The sequence below is a fragment of the Lotus japonicus genome, chromosome 4 (genome assembly GCF_012489685.1).
Source record: "Lotus japonicus ecotype B-129 chromosome 4, LjGifu_v1.2".
Classification (NCBI taxonomy): domain Eukaryota; kingdom Viridiplantae; phylum Streptophyta; class Magnoliopsida; order Fabales; family Fabaceae; genus Lotus; species Lotus japonicus.
Genome location: NC_080044.1, coordinates 52,811,973 through 52,827,660, shown reverse-complemented (window position 1 = coordinate 52,827,660; position 15,688 = coordinate 52,811,973). Strand labels below are relative to the sequence as shown.

Below are 15,688 nucleotides of genomic sequence, written 5' to 3'. Positions count from 1 at the left end.
CATCATTAAAGTCATGTGCTTGAACCCCTCAAGCAAACTTAATGTCGCTCTTTGCAAGGATGAAAACACAAGTTCAAATCCTAGAAAAGTCAATTATTGGACATGCAACAGTTTTTGAGCGGGTGGCAACATTCGTTGAAGACAAAATAAAGCCATATTTTAGAATCTCTAGTAACTATATGTCTTCAGCTCGACTCTTTTTCTAATATCTCACTGGTTGAAGATCAAGCTTAGGTGGTTGTCGCGTCGCCCTCCCTCCCTGCGGCGACAACCCCTCCTCTTCTTCCTTTTCTTTTAGTATCCTCTCCTCCTTTCCTTTCAATATCCTCCTTTCTTTGTTTTCTTTTTCTTTCCCAGAGGATTGTAGCGCCGTCACTTCCACCTTCTCCTTCCCCTTCCTAGATCTGGTGCCACCTCTTCCTTCCCCTTCTCTTGGAGCACCAGATCCTAAGTCTCTAGAAGCTCACGTTTCACTGGTTTTAGGTTTGTGGTTCTTCTCGTATTGCTTATGTTCCTTTCAAGTGTTTCGTCCTATGTTTTTCTTGTAGATTTAGGGAGCAACAGGTCCAGTGGAGTTCACGATAGCTATAACGATGGGGAAAGGACGCGCTTTCGTTGATGAATCGCGGTAGGACTAGTTCAACGACAAAGTTCCCATTGGTGGCTGCAAATCTGGTTTAGCCGAAGCATGGTGGTTCTGCTGTTTAGTTGCTGGTTTTTTATGGGTTTGAGTTATTTGTCTTCTTCTCTTTTGGTTTGATTAGTGGTTGAATTTTGATGTGATTGGGTTATTTGTCTTCTTCTCTTATGCTCTACTGGCTTTGCTTGTAGGATTTGCGGGTTGGGTGGTGGTCCTAGGCGCAGTGCAGCCAGTGGTGGGTTTCCCCTTACGACTTATTTATTGTTGTTGGGGTTGTTTGATTTGGCACGATGGGGCTGCTCTGCGAGGTTGAGTTAATGTGTTAATGTTTGGTTGAGTTTGTGTTGCTTCTCATCCTCTTAGTTGTGACTGAGGAGTTCGCGTTCGGATAAACCTATTTGCTTCTTGATTTCATGGGGTAACCTCTCCTAGTAGCTATTGTTGGTTTTGCTTGGTCGAGGATGCTTTTAGAAGTTGATTTGCAACTGTTTTATTCGTCGTTGCTTGCTCCCGTTAAAGTCAAGACGGAGGTGTTGGTGGTGTTGAAGGGGAAGACAATGTCGCTGCTTCAGATCTCTATTTTCCTGGCGGCTCGATAGTATCCCATTCTGGTTGAACTTGTCACCGTCTCTCGTTGCCGAATGGAGGCATGTCCCAATGGTTGTTGCTCGTTTTTTGGGTTTTTATTTATATGTGTTGTTTGTTAGGCTTGAAACATGTGTTCATACTAATGCTAGTAAGTTTTTTTATGGTTGGGTTTATAATTGACGTTTCAAGGATTTTTTCGGTACTTTTCAGCTCTCTTGGCATTTTATCGAAATTTTATTTCAATCTAGTAGTTTGATGAGGTTTTACCCTTAACAATATTTTTCAAGATCGTGCCTTTATCTGTATATATCACTTCGCTTAAAAGAAACTATTTGTCTTCAATTCCGAGGACTTCAATCTACGAAGTATAAAACGCAAAAAATGTTCTAAAAATAAGAATTCATAAGTCATTACACTATCAATAATATAATGATATGCTCACACATCATTTTTTATACACTCTATTTTTACATGTTTTTCATTTCTATCTCTTATCTTATCATCTATCATACTATCACCCTAATCAGAAAAGGCTTCCAAAATATGGGCTTTGTATATTTCCTCTTGCAACCAAAAAACAATATGGGCTTTCGGGTGTACCCGACCCAGGTACAAACCAACCAACCAATCATCCACCACCATAACATAACTCTTAAACCCTAATAAACCCCACCAGTTGGCAATAACAGCAGCTATTTCCCCTTCCCTCTCTCCCTCTTGCAGAGCATTAGGGTTTCGGTTTCTGCCATCAACAATGGCGGCACTGTTCCTGCTCTACGAATCCGCCTGTGGCTACGCTCTCTTCGAGGCTCATGGCCTCGACGAAATCGGTCAGAACACCGAAGCAGTTCGGAACTCCGTTTCCGATTTGAACCGGTTCGGCAAGGTCGTCAAGCTCTGCTCCTTCCATGCTTTTACCTCTGCCCTTGATGCCCTCAAACAGTGCAACGCTGTCTCTGAAGGTAACCCTGAAATTCTTCACTTTCTCATTCTCTGCATGATTTTCCACTATGTATAGAGATAGTGATTTTTGTTGTTTTTCTTCTTTTGCTGTTTAGGGATATTGACTGATGAGTTGAGGGCTGCTTTGGAGAAAAACTTGCCTAAAGTTAAGGAAGGTAAGAAACCCAAGTTCAGTTTAGGTGTGTCTGATCCTAAGATTGGTTCTCAGATAGCTGAAGTCAGTAAAATTCCTTGCCAAAGTAATGAGTTTGTCAGCGAGCTTCTTCGCGGCGTGCGCCTCCATTTTAATAAGTTCATTGGTGATCTCAAGGTTAATTTTTTCTTTAGCCTCCTTATGTTATGTTTCTGCAGGATAACTTGCTGATTTGTTTATTTTTTGCTTATTCTTTTGTGTTTTCTCATTTTGTAGACAGGAGATTTGGAAAAAGCCCAACTTGGTTTGGGGCATAGCTACAGCAGAGCCAAGGTGAAGTTTAATGTTAATCGCGTTGACAACATGGTCATCCAAGCAATCTTCCTTCTTGATACACTTGATAAGGATGTCAATTCATTTTCCATGAGAGTCAGGTAGTTTGTGTTGAATGTTGAATAGTTGTCAATTGAAATCTAGAATTTTCATTTTCTAAGTAGTTTACTTCCTTGAAGAGAATTAATAAACTTGAAAAGTTGATTGCTGTTCTGGTTTGCCGATTTTGTGTAGAGAGTGGTATTCATGGCATTTTCCTGAGCTGGTGAAGATTGTTAATGACAATTATCTGTATGCCAAAGTTGCCAAGTTTATTAAGGATAAGTCGAAGTTGACTGAAGACAATATTTCAGACTTAACTGATATTGTTGGAGATGAAGATAAAGCAAAGGAGATTGTGGAAGCTGCCAAAGCCTCCATGGGTATAATTCTCATGCTTTTGCATTTAACTTTTGTTCTGTTCTCTAGATAAAGTCTCTTTCTCTTGGTTTTTTCAGGACAGGATTTGTCCGAAGTGGACTTGATCAATGTCCACCAGTTTGCACAGAGGGTCATGGACCTATCAGAGTACAGGAGGAAGCTGTACGATTACCTGGTTGCTAAAATGAGCGATATTGCACCCAATTTGGCCTCTTTAATTGGTGAAGTTGTTGGCGCTCGTTTGATCTCCCATGCTGGCAGTCTCACAAATTTAGCAAAGTGCCCCTCTTCAACTCTTCAAATTCTCGGTGCAGAGAAGGCTTTGTTCAGGTTTTATCTCAACTTGTTGTCTTGTTTTGTTTTAAACTTTCAACTGCTTTTCTGTTCCTAGAAGCTAACAAAGGCTTCCTTTGTGAAACTGCAAATATTTGTTTCTACTATGTAGATTGTGTATTTGTCATGACAACTGCTCATTTTTGTCTGCATTGTTGACACCACTATCCCTGTGTGTACTCACCTCTAATTTATAGTACCTTTGTTTGCTTCATTCAGGGCCTTGAAAACAAAAGGGAACACTCCCAAATATGGTTTGATATTCCACTCTTCTTTTATCGGAAAAGCATCAGCCAAAAACAAGGGCCGAATGGCTCGGTATCTTGCAAACAAGTGCTCAATTGCATCCCGCATTGACTGCTTTTCTGGTTTGTTTCTTGCACATTAAGTTTAGCAATCTATTATGTCCTTACCTTTCACCTTTATGATGATTTTGTGGTACTGTCATGCAGAGAGCAGCTCTACTGCTTTTGGGCTGAAACTTCGTGAGCAAGTTGAGGAGCGACTTGACTTTTACGACAAGGGAGTTGCCCCTCGTAAGAACATAGATGTCATGAAGTCCGCTATTGAAAGTGCTGCGAACAATGGTAAGGATGCACAAAGACTCCTGCACCCTTCTCCCATTCTCCCTTGAATAATATGATTTTGTTTGTGATTATATCTCAAACTTGTGACTTCCACCTTTTGATGAGATTTTTTCTTTTATACTGAGGCTATATGGTCGAGTTAATTTTTTAACTTAATGAGCACTTGTGTTGTAGCTCCTATTGTACTACTTGTCTTGGTGGAATTGTGACTTAAACTAATTATTGCAGATGCAGAGATGGAAACAGAAGAAGTGCCTGTCGAAGCTTCTAGCAAGAAATCCAAGAAGAAGCAAAAAGCTGCTGATGAAGGTGATGAGATGGCTGTTGATAAGCCAACAGTTACAAATGGTGATGCAGTGGAGGACCATAAATCAGAAAAGAAGAAAAAGAAAGAAAAGAGAAAATTGGACCAGGAGGTGGCTGCTGAAAATGGTACAAATGGGAATGCAAGTGAGCAAAGATCTGTTAAAAAGAAGAAGGATAGAAAGGATGATAATGGAGAAGCAGTGGAGGCTGCTAGTGAGTCTAAGAAGAAAAAGAAATCAAAAAAGAATGCCGAGTAAACTATGTTGGTAGCAGATATAACTGTCCTGATTGAATATTTCATGTTGTAGTTTTGATGTTAAATTTTATTTGCTTTGAACTTTTACCGGTTAATGCACGATTAAACTTTTTGTTGAGTGCTCTTTTCATTTAGCATGCTAATTTTGCCCTAGCAAGTTTATCATAATTTTAGTATTTTCACAATAGCTGTTCTTATTTTTTAAATTTTACTATATAATTGGGGTGCCCACTAGGGTGGGCAACTTTAAAACTGGTCCACCGGTGGACCATCATCATATGCCCTTGGATCTGATAATCTTGGAATATTCTTTTATTGGATGGTTAGGATTTGATGGATGAAAAAAGGGCAACAGTGTAAATAGACCCTCTTCTTCCTTTCTCACTGGTTCTGGTTCTGCTACCCTCCTCTGCCACAACCACCACCTTTCTCATTGGCCGGCTCCACCTCTGATGGCTTCACGGTTGGGATTTATTAGAAGCTGTACAGCTCCCATGTCACCACCCATCAGCACTGGGATCTTTGTTGAACAAGCATACCACTATGTCGCATGCTGCACACCTCCTCCAGCCTCGAAATCACCCTGCTCGACGTCCCTGCGTCACGAACCTCATCTCCTTCCTCTTCTCCTTGAACATCGGCGACAAATCAGACCCCTCCAACAGAGAAATTGTGTGAAACGCGTTCATCGTCGCCGGCTGCTTCCTCTTCTCACAGATCTGCAACTCTTCCCTTCGATTCACACCAGATCTTCCACCCCTTCGATGGTGGTGGTTGTGCGCCTCAAACGCCGTCGCCGGCGGCAGCGCGTTGATCACCACGTCGTTTGAGAATCTCGTACTCTGAATCATTTGATTTGTTGAAAGGAATTGGCTTTTCCATTAGGGTATCTGTTAGGGCTTAATCTTAAATCGGTGACCTTTTTGAGAGAATTGGGATTAGTTCATTTTCAAATCTGAATTATGTTTTATATGTATGTTTGTTGCTTGATAATTGCGACTAGGATCTGATACTGAATTTTGGAACTATAATTTGGAATTGGGTGTTTCTTTGGTTTTTGGCTTTAATTGCTTAACCTCACTGATGCAGCGGCCATGGCTGGAGTGCTTGTTGATGGATTTATGGAGTCCAGGTCAAGGAGGGGAAGAGAAAAGTCTAAAAACCTCAGGGTGTAAAGTCTAAAATGCTCATGGAGCACTGGTGGACCAGTTTTAAAGTTGCCTACCCTAGTGGACACCTATAATTAGACATGACAAGAATTTTCTTTCCTATTTTTCTGAAGATGATGGCGAACCACAATTTTTTAAAACATTTCCTTCAATTTTTTTGCTTGGAACAAGTTGTCATTTGAATTGAGTGACAAATTTTTAATTGTTAGATATGTCCTTTTTGCTTTGCAATTTGCCGAATTTGTTTCGAAAATCCATATGGATAAATAATTTTCTTATTGCTCAGTCCTTCAAACTTTTATCAAATATAAAGCATGTTTTTTTTGTCAAATTTAAAGCATGCTTTACATAAATATCCTCGTAGAATTATTCCAAGACTTTTTTACTTGGTTAGTGTAATTTGAAAACAAAATTATCAAACAAGTGCAACTTTTGATTTAATTACACAATTAGTGTAAATCGTCACTTTCAATGGCTATATCTTTTTTTTCTATAGAAATCGCCACTGGTAGTGGCGACACCCAATTTTTTTTTTTTTTTGACTTTCATTTTTAGTGACGGAAGAAATCCGTCACAAAATCCTAGCGTATTGTAATAATATGAAAGGTATTAGTGACGGAAGGCAAAGAGAGAATACATCTGTCGCAAATTGTTTAGCGACGCAATTTTGTTTGCGACGAAGTTATTCGTCACAAAATCCTAGTGAATAATGACAAACAATATTAGCGACGGATATTAGAGTGTAGATATTTCCGTCGCAAAATTATTAGCGACGGAATTTTGTCCGTCACTAACGAGCAGAGTCAAAAGAAAAATTATGGTGTCGCCACTGCAAGTGACGATTTTATCAAATAAAAAATAAAGAGGTATCGCCACTTTAAGTGGCGATTTACACCAATTGTGTAATTAAATCAAAAGTTGCACTAGTTTGGTAAATTTTTTTAAAAATTACACCAGTCAAGTAAAAAAGTCTTATTCCAAGCCTATTGAATATCTTTTTTATCTGAGCGTCTCTTGAATATAATTTGTCGTAAGTTGATGGAAAAATTATATAATTGGTGGTCATTAAATCATATAGTGAAAATGGTCGAAGCACTTTTATTTAGTGTAAATGTTTATACACAAGCATTCAATTAAATTGATTTCGGACATATCAATTTTTTGAATTTTTTTTTCTGAATAATGCAAAAAATATTTTTAATTAGCAAAAAGGGCTACAAAAAAAAAATATTTAGTAAGATGGGGTACATTTGGACACGTTGGCGCTGAGGTGTATGGGGTAGTATGGTTCCGCAACAAAACTCGCGGAACCCATGTATTATTTCTGAAAAAGTAAGTCTGACTGATTGGGAAATGATGGGTTGCATGGTGATTGGATATGATGGTCGTCAGGTAGTGGGATTCGCAAGAAAACTTGCGAGTTCAATGTACTCTGAAAAGTTTGACTGAAAAGTTGAGTTGGAAATGATGGTGAATGATGGTGGTAGTTGCAGGGTGGCAGGGCGTGGGGAGATGAGCTTTTGACCCGGTGACATTGGCGTCGCAAGAAAGCTTGCGAATCCCACGAGGTGTCAGAAATGAGGCATGCATGCATGCAATTGATTGACACGAAGCATGCATGCAATTGATGGACAGGGTCTCGCAACATTTGTTGCGAATTGCATTGCCTAATAGTGGCGGTCTGGAACCCCTATAAATAGACCGCCACAACCTCCACTCTCATCACAACCTCAACTCTCATCACAACCTCTTCCTTTTGTTCAATTTCATTCATCCTCAACCTCTCTCAAGCTAAATGGCCGACCAAGAAGTGGTCAAATTGGGTTCGAGGAATGAAAGTGTGTTGTATTTGCAAAAAGAAGGTAAACATGTGTCTATTGGTGCGTGGAACCAAATAAATAGAATTCTGAAAGTGAGAAAATATCGGGATTTTCGAGATTTTATTCCCGCTGAAATTGAAGGCCACCTTCGTCAAGCTGGATTTTACGAAGCCGCCTTAGCTGGATCTCTGAAACTTGACAAAGTTTTAATATCGGCTATGGTGGAGCGATGGAGGCCAGAGACACACACGTTCCATATGCCGTTCGGAGAGTGTACTATCACTCTGCAAGATGTTGCTGTTCATCTTGGCTTACCCATTGATGGGAATCCTGTCATCGGAGTTATTTGGTGTGATTGGTCTGAGCTTGTAGAGGACTTGCTCGGAGTGGTGCCACCCGCCAGTGCTATCAAAGGAGGTGGCTTGAAGTTGGTTTGGCTAGCTGCGCAATTTAATTTTCATAATCTAGCCGGTGCCGACCCGATACAAATTACGTATGCTGCAAGAGCATACATCTTGCGACTAATTGGTACTTTCTTACTCTGTGACCACACCGGTTCACATGTCCCTTTTAGATATCTCATTCTCTTATGAGACTTTGAGGAGACTGCAAAGTATAGTTGGGGTTCAGCCGTACTAGCACTTATCTATCATGAGTTGTGCTATGCAACCGGTGATTCACGTACAGAGATTGGCTGCTGTGCTTATTTGATACAAGTGTGGGCATGGCTAAGGATTCCAGGAATCGACCCGGATCCACCGAGGTTGCACCGTGGCCTCCCACTCGCGGCAAGGTATGCACATAATTTAAATAATAAATTTCGTTGTTAATTTCATTTCCTTAAATTCAAACTTTACGGTCCATTCATTTTTTATATATTAAACAGATGGAGGGACCCGGACCCGGAAAAACCAATAAAGTGGGCAAAGAAGCAAATCGAGTGGTGGCGCACCAAATTAGACGACTTGAGTTCTAATGACGTGAGTAGCTTGTGTGGATGTCGTACTGTGCTTATCTTTATTTTCATTTAAAATCTTATCCTTCTTGTGTATGTAGTTGTGGAAGTCGTACTCTGATCGTGTTCTCAATGGGCTTCCGGAACGTTGTCGAGAAAACATGCATTTATGGAGAACTGTGGTGTCAATGGTACTCTATCACGTTTCAGAGTGGCATCAACCGGATCGAGTTATGCAACAATTCGGGATGTTTCAACATATACCGAATGCACCGTCTCAACTTAATGAAATGCATGATATTTCTCTGAAAGGGAATGAAAAGCAGGATTGGGTACATAACATGCGTGGTTTTATACAGCTGTGGTCGGAGAGGCACCAGAGGTTGGCTAACCAACCCGAGACTAATACTCTTGTTGGGCCAAATGATGAGTACATGATTTGGTACGACAAGTATTCTGTTCGTTGGTTGACGCGTGCAGCTGCAACAAGAGGGCAAATGGTTATTATATTTAAGTTGTTGTGATATTTTTACTTCTTTATTCATATATGCACGTAACATCCTCACTCTGTTATTAATAATGTAGGCTATGCGCGTTCATCATGTATGGTATGGACTGACACCTGAAGGTCGCCCACTATACACGGATCATGACCTTCAGAACCAAGCTGCTCGTTGCCTTACACTTTGCCATGCAAGTGACAGGATATCTCATCCCACTGCATCGGTTCCTAGCTTTCCTATGGAGTTTACACACGCAACCACAAATGACATACCGCCGACTGGAAAAGAAGAAGGGGAAGGTCTTGGAAGACGGCGAGAATCTCAGATTCCCGAAGATGTTATTATTCAGGGGGGAACACTACCACCTCCACATGACAGTACTCATTGTACCCCCTTGATCTGAATGAGACATACCGACCATACTATTATGGGGCGGAGTCCTTTGGGGTTCCTGGTGATCAGGAAGAGACACCGATGCAGATGCTCGAGATTCAAACAATGTATGGATCTCAGCCATATACTCCCTCAACACAATTTGATGGATCCATGTCTCAGACATATATACCGACACCGCATTTTGACAGTTCACAGTCTCAGCCATATGTGCCGGCACCGCATTTTGATGGATCACATTCTCAACAATTTGTGTCATCAACAAATTTTGTTGGTGAACAGTCATTTGATGGGTCACAACATGGCTATGACAACTTTCAAACACCGTCAGTGCATATGCAAGACGTTAATCCAGATACTTGGAATCCAATGGGTGACTGGGATGGTGTTGCAATTCGTGAATTACTGGATCCTCCTCGACCGCAATTCTGGGAAGATATAGACCCTTCCCAGCTCCAGCAGACACAGGCTAACTTCCAACTGAACTTGAACCGTGCAGCTGCAGGGGGAGACCCAGATAGGCCATACCGGGATGCAAGAGACCGTCCTTATCCTAATTGTCGAAATTGTTGATTTGTTGTATCATTTACTTATAATTAGTGAATTTAAAGTTGGTGTGTAATATATTTTAGACTTTAAAGTTTGTGTGTAATATATTAGTGTGTAATATATTAGTGTTTAATATTTATGTTTTTACGTAAATTATAGTTTACATATATTTGGGTTTATATATATATATATACACACGAGTATATAATAAAAATTTAGTTTATACATTAAACTTTTAGTTTATATATATATATATATATATATATAATATACGAGTATATAATACTATACTATTAAATTCTTTCCTTCTTATTTTGATATGTACTAGCATCCAATTCATATTATACGGGTAGACCTTGGACGACCCTTCTTCCGTATTTTGGCAGGATCTGGAGCAATTCTAGGCCCAGCTCTTGGCGGCATGTTCAGATCATTCCCAATGGGGTACCACTGCCCTGAATACGCATCCACAATGTTCTGAATCGTATAAACATGGTCCACATATTGAAGATAGTCTAAACTCTGGTTGGCGCACGCCGCAATCACATGTGAACAAGGATATTTGAACGTCTGGAAGCGTCCACATTCGCAAGTTCTTTCATCTAAGTTCAGTCGCCACGTATAACCACTGCGATGGTTCTACTGGTTGAATCCCTCCTCTACTTCGAACCTGGACCTATCTATGCTATACGTCCGCACAATGTGAGACTGGGCAACCGTCGCATTCTTTGTCATGGCCTCCATGACCTTGTTACAATATCTGTCGCCGGCTCTTTGTTGTGCTGCTGCTGCAGAACCTCGCTGCACAAAATATTCCACAAGCCTGCCATATGTGCATTTAACAAGTGCAGTGATAGGCAACTTTCTAGCATCCCTGAACACTTTGTTCACAGCCTCAGATAAGTTCGTGGTCATGTGGCCGTATCTACGACCTTCCACATCACAAGCTCGGCTCCATTTCTCATTGCTGATGCCATTTATCCATTGCCGGACAGCTGTGTTGCGCCCTCGAAAAGCCGCTAAGCGTTGCTCGAAAAGATATGAGCAAGGCTCGTAAGCTGCACATTTCAAACAAATATCAATATTCCATATTAAAAAAATAAAAATTTGAACTAATGAACAGACGCAAACTTACCCATATTTATCAGTTCATTTTTTTGCTATGTGTTGTGAAACCTGGTGTTGAAATTGCTGGCAACGTGGCAAATGCAATACACATGATAAGCGTTTGGTGGCTGCCACCCGTTAGACGGATTCCCCACTGCTGAGAGAATACTGGCGTGTCTGTCTGATATTAGACATATCCCTTGTTTCCTGGTGACATGCACACGCATCAGACGAAGAAACCACGTCCAAGCACCGAGTGTTTCTCCCTCCACAATTGCAAAAGCTAAAGGCAACACATTACTGTTCCCATCCTGTGTCGTGGCAATAAGCAAAGTTCCACTATACTTTTCGTAGAGGAATGTGCCATCAATTTGTATCATTGGCTTGCAATAGTTGAATGCGTCACAACATTGTTTGTACGTCCAAAACACTCGACCAAATTTCTTGAAATCAGGAACAACATTGCCATACTGGTCCTTATAGTCAGTTGTGACAAACTCGTAATGGGATCCAGGGGAAAACCTCATCATATATTCCAACCACCTAGGGAGCAGGTCGTAAGACTCCTCCCAATCACCGAACACGCGAGCAAGTGCTTTTTGCTTCGCCTTCCAAGCTTTAAAGTATGACACCTTGTAATTGAGCTGACCACTGATCCTCTCTTGTATGAGAGAAATAGGGATAGTTGGTTGGGCACTTACCATGCCTAAGACATACAAGAAAAATAATGTAAGTTAATAGCAATTTCATATTTGTAAATGTGTAGCGACATAGTAATCATATGTAAGCATTATACCAAGAATGTAGTTGGACATGAAGGTTGACGTCATCTTCTTGTGGTCTTGAGAAGTCATCGCTGTAACACCCCGATTTCGGTGGCGTCACTTTAGTAACCAACAAGAAACTTAAAGCGGAAAACGTGAATTTTTTTTTTTTGATAATAGAATCAAAGACTGAAAGAAATAAACTCCCAACAAAAGATAACAAAACTAGTATATAACATAAATACAGCCCCCGCTGTAAGTAGCAACCTCGTCACGAGTAACCTCCAGTGACGGAAAGTAGAAAGTGTAACGCCCGTAGGCAAAATGTACAATCCCAAAAGGATAGGTCAAGTGTCAGCAACACAAGCCCTCAAAAATAAGAATAAGTCAGAGCTAGGACACTAACACCCAACCTTAGTAGACTCTAAACACCCATCCCCCATACTTCCATCATCGACTCTCATCTGGTCATGCATGAAGTCCGGTCCACGTCGAAGGCTCAGTAGTAGTCATTTCGCTCCGGGTCTTCCCCGAACGACGAAGAATCACGAAAGAATCCACCGACGACATCTGACAAAAAGGGCATACATAGCCCCCCAAACACAGGTAGCACGTGCAAGGGTCAACTTACGGAATACAGTATGGAGAATACAAGACATCAGGTAAAGTATAAGAGGTATATATATATATATATATGTTGTATATGTACATATAAGTTCTGCATCGTCTACCCTAAGGTTTAAACATAGCATGTTATCAAATCTCTAGTACAATTCAATCATCAAAGCACATACGATATTTATCAACATCTACTCATCAAAACACATAACGATATTTATCAACATCAACTCCTCTAAACGCATAACGATGTTCATCCACATCAAATCATCAAAATCTCAACGAATATAGTTAGAGTGCATGATATGTCAATGCAACATCAATTTTAACGGTTCCGGAAGAAGTAGGCTGGGCACGATCGAGTCGGTCCTAACACTGGCATTGTGTCGACCATAATCCCTCGGGTGTCACTTACAACCTTGACATAGCCGGATCAGTCCTAACCCTGCGGGTCGACTTTTCCCTCCGCCATGCCCGACAATCAACAGGTCGATCCTAACCTCACGGTCGATCATATCCCCCGTCGATTTCCGAATTACCCGAAGGCATAAACTGTACCCGAAGGCATAACTGTACCCGAAAGCATAACTGTACCCGAAGGCATAAACTGTACCCGAAGGCATAACTGTACCCGAAGGCATAAACTGTACCCGAAGGCATAAACTGTACCCGAAGGCATAACTGTACCCGAAGGTATATACTGTATCTCATGATGATCTCCAAATCATCCGACTCATCTCCATCCGATGGTCAAAAACTGCTCAGCGAGCAAGGAGTATCGACATACTCGGAAACTATCAATTTCCCGGCTCATCCCTCGGATAGCCCAACGACATAACTGCTCCCACAGCACAAGAGTATCAACATACTCAAAACTTCTCAACTTTCTCAACACTTGGATCCGACGACACTTCTCGTTTTCCAAAACTAAGATCTTCATCCTAAGCTTCCTTTCGAGTTTATTATCATTATTTGAAGATTTAGAGGTTGTTTAATGTCTTATGAGTTTTCTTTACAAAATAATATCCTGTTAATCTTATCGCGAATCTTATAAGTTCCCGGGATCTCCAAATCCCAAATGACTCCAGAGAATGTCTCGATCCATGAAAAACCATAACAAGGCCCGAATCCTCGTTCGTCCTATCAACTTCCTCAAAACTCAAAATAAAATCGGCATGACCTGCCCGCTATTCTCACTAATCAGAAACTCAGATTTCGTTGCAAAAGCATAATTACATCATCACAGTCAATCAACATGTCATATATCAACAAATTAAGCAATATCCACATAGCACTTAGCATATAAGGCATGCACCACACATCCTAGATTACCCACATAGCACATAGCATGTAAGTCAATCTCAAAAACAGTTAGTAGATGAATCATCTACATTGTCAGCCGAAGCCTCAGAAAACATTTTACCAGTCAAACACAAACAAGTGCATAAACAATAAATCAAGTCGAATTCATCGACACCTAAAGCATTAACTAGCAAGGTAAGTTGCCCTTACCTTTAGTTATTCCAGCGTTCTCCTCAAACGTTCCTTCACAATGAGCTTCTTGATCTTCAGGAAATTCTTCAAAAGAACCTTTAGAGTAAAACCACAGAATTCCATCAAAGACTATCAGAAACTCAGTAATCAATACTCACTAAGGTTACACGAAGTAGTATATACTCCGAGGTACGATAATCTAGCGCGAAAGGACAAGTTTTCGAAAAAGGAATTTTCCTCCTCCTCCCCTATAGGGCTCGGCCACTTTTCACAATTGTGAGATTCGATTTTTCTTCGATCAAACTTGGTTCCTATGCTTTCATTAGCCGTAACTAAGGGTATTCTGAACTCGGAAAAATTATCGGATCAAAAACTGTCGCAGGGGTATTTTGGTCATGATTTTTAACTTAGAATTTTCAAAACTGAAATCCCAAAAACCAAATTTGACAGGGACGTTACTAACGACGTTTATGACAACTAATCCTACTAGCACTAAGCTAAGGCGATAGTTTTCAGCCTAAAGGTTGAAGCTTTACTCCAAAAACTCCAAAAATGGGTATTTAAGGCTAAAATTGATTCCGGCGGAAATCCGGCGGCATAACGGAAAATCTAATCCGGCAGAAGTGATCTTGGGCACATAAGGAAGAGGTTTAGAATCAGAAATGAAATATTCAGGATAGTTTTGCAAAAACCTCAAAACTATCAGCTCAGAAAAGTCTACAGAAAAGCTATGGAAAAAGCGATCAGAGGTAAGGATTAGCGACTATACCTCGAAACCTTGAAGCAGCAACTGATTGATCGACGATCAAGCAAGAATTGAACAAAATCTTCTTCTCCTCTTCTCCTCTCAAACTCGCGGCCTCCTTGGATGAAATGGGTAAGATATTTGTTTTTTTCTCATTTCTTGGCTATATATAGAGGTTGGCAAAACGCGGTAAAATGAAAGTTTCGCGAATCTGATTTTTCTGGCTTCATTCTCCATGAATTCTAAGATATGTTTTGGCAAAAGAATTCCAAAACTATAAAGAGGTCTCCTTGTATTTTTGGCAACTAATGCATAGTCGGTGTAAAACTATTTTACCCGATAAGTTGCTTTTTGCATCGGATGTCGGAATGGAAAACTTCCTTCTGAAGAAAGATTGAAATCATCAAGAGAAATGGGTGTACGCGTGTAGAATCTTCATTTGAAGCTCTGAATAGAAAAAGTCTTCATTGTCGGTTGATTCTAGGGTTTTGAAATACCAGGGATTCGGTTTCGGCAAACTTCCGATGATTGGAATCGGACGTTCGTAGATCCTAGAGTTTCGCCTCGAAACGATTTTGATATATGGAAAAAGAGAAGTTCTAACATTTCTCTGAAGATTTTTGGACTAAAATCCTACAGTGTTCCAAGGGTGGAACATAGTGTTATTTCCTAAGATTCTTGTCCTAGGTTTTAAAGCGAATATTAGTCGTGCTATAACTTAAATCGACTTCGATACAATCCTCAGACTTTTCCTGAACTTTCCCCTTCATATATTTGTTTCATTTGGTAAACTCTAGTTCGGGTTTCCCTTCACGATACCTCAACCCTAATCGCAAATGGAAATCTCTTCCACTTATTCTAAGCTTAAAAACTTGGGTCTTACAATCGCATTTAAGCACGTATGCGAACCCCCCCATTTGGATATGGTCCATTTACCAATTCTCTTGGATAGATGTGCCCTTATCCTCCACGGGCAGCCATCTACGGATTTATGACACTTTGCAGTAAAGTA

At 40.5% G+C, this 15,688-nt stretch overlaps 3 protein-coding genes across 3 annotated transcripts; 2 read left to right on the top strand and 1 right to left on the bottom strand.

Moving 5' to 3' along the window:
* Positions 1-1,894: 1,894 nt before the first annotated feature.
* LOC130713902 (nucleolar protein 56-like) lies at positions 1,895-4,677 on the top strand. The gene is made up of 8 exons (XM_057563729.1): positions 1,895-2,190; positions 2,287-2,501; positions 2,601-2,758; positions 2,892-3,079; positions 3,155-3,407; positions 3,630-3,778; positions 3,863-3,997; positions 4,226-4,677. Exons 1-8 carry the CDS (start codon positions 1,983-1,985, stop codon positions 4,558-4,560), a joined length of 1,641 nt encoding a protein of 546 aa, XP_057419712.1. The 5' UTR covers positions 1,895-1,982; the 3' UTR covers positions 4,561-4,677.
* Positions 4,678-7,523: 2,846 nt separating this feature from the next.
* LOC130712937 (serine/threonine-protein phosphatase 7 long form homolog) lies at positions 7,524-9,409 on the top strand. Its single transcript, XM_057562749.1, has 5 exons — positions 7,524-8,076; positions 8,236-8,341; positions 8,435-8,528; positions 8,605-9,003; positions 9,089-9,409. Exons 1-5 carry the CDS (start codon positions 7,524-7,526, stop codon positions 9,407-9,409), a joined length of 1,473 nt encoding a protein of 490 aa, XP_057418732.1.
* Positions 9,410-10,587: 1,178 nt separating this feature from the next.
* LOC130712936 (uncharacterized) lies at positions 10,588-11,909 on the bottom strand. Its single transcript, XM_057562747.1, has 3 exons — positions 11,852-11,909; positions 11,225-11,761; positions 10,588-11,006 (listed from the first exon to the last, which is right to left on the bottom strand). Exons 1-3 carry the CDS (start codon positions 11,907-11,909, stop codon positions 10,588-10,590), a joined length of 1,014 nt encoding a protein of 337 aa, XP_057418730.1.
* Positions 11,910-15,688: the final 3,779 nt, after the last annotated feature.

What these genes read in the sequence shown, in the direction of transcription:
- LOC130713902 (XM_057563729.1), top strand. Translation starts at nt 1,983, where the DNA reads ATGGCGGCACTGTTCCTGCTCTACGAATCCGCCTGTGGCTACGCTCTC. An exon ending in TCATTTTCCATGAGAGTCAG is followed by an intron (nt 2,759 to 2,891) that starts GTAGTTTGTGTT and finishes GATTTTGTGTAG; the next exon opens with AGAGTGGTATTCATGGCATT. An exon ending in TGAAAGTGCTGCGAACAATG is followed by an intron (nt 3,998 to 4,225) that starts GTAAGGATGCAC and finishes TAATTATTGCAG; the next exon opens with ATGCAGAGATGGAAACAGAA.
- LOC130712937 (XM_057562749.1), top strand. Translation starts at nt 7,524, where the DNA reads ATGGCCGACCAAGAAGTGGTCAAATTGGGTTCGAGGAATGAAAGTGTG. An exon ending in GGCCTCCCACTCGCGGCAAG is followed by an intron (nt 8,342 to 8,434) that starts GTATGCACATAA and finishes TATATTAAACAG; the next exon opens with ATGGAGGGACCCGGACCCGG. An exon ending in CTGCAACAAGAGGGCAAATG is followed by an intron (nt 9,004 to 9,088) that starts GTTATTATATTT and finishes TTAATAATGTAG; the next exon opens with GCTATGCGCGTTCATCATGT.
- LOC130712936 (XM_057562747.1), bottom strand. Translation starts at nt 11,909, where the DNA reads ATGACTTCTCAAGACCACAAGAAGATGACGTCAACCTTCATGTCCAAC. An exon ending in CATGTCCAACTACATTCTTG is followed by an intron (nt 11,762 to 11,851) that starts GTATAATGCTTA and finishes TGTATGTCTTAG; the next exon opens with GCATGGTAAGTGCCCAACCA. An exon ending in AATATCAGACAGACACGCCA is followed by an intron (nt 11,007 to 11,224) that starts GTATTCTCTCAG and finishes TGAAATGTGCAG; the next exon opens with CTTACGAGCCTTGCTCATAT.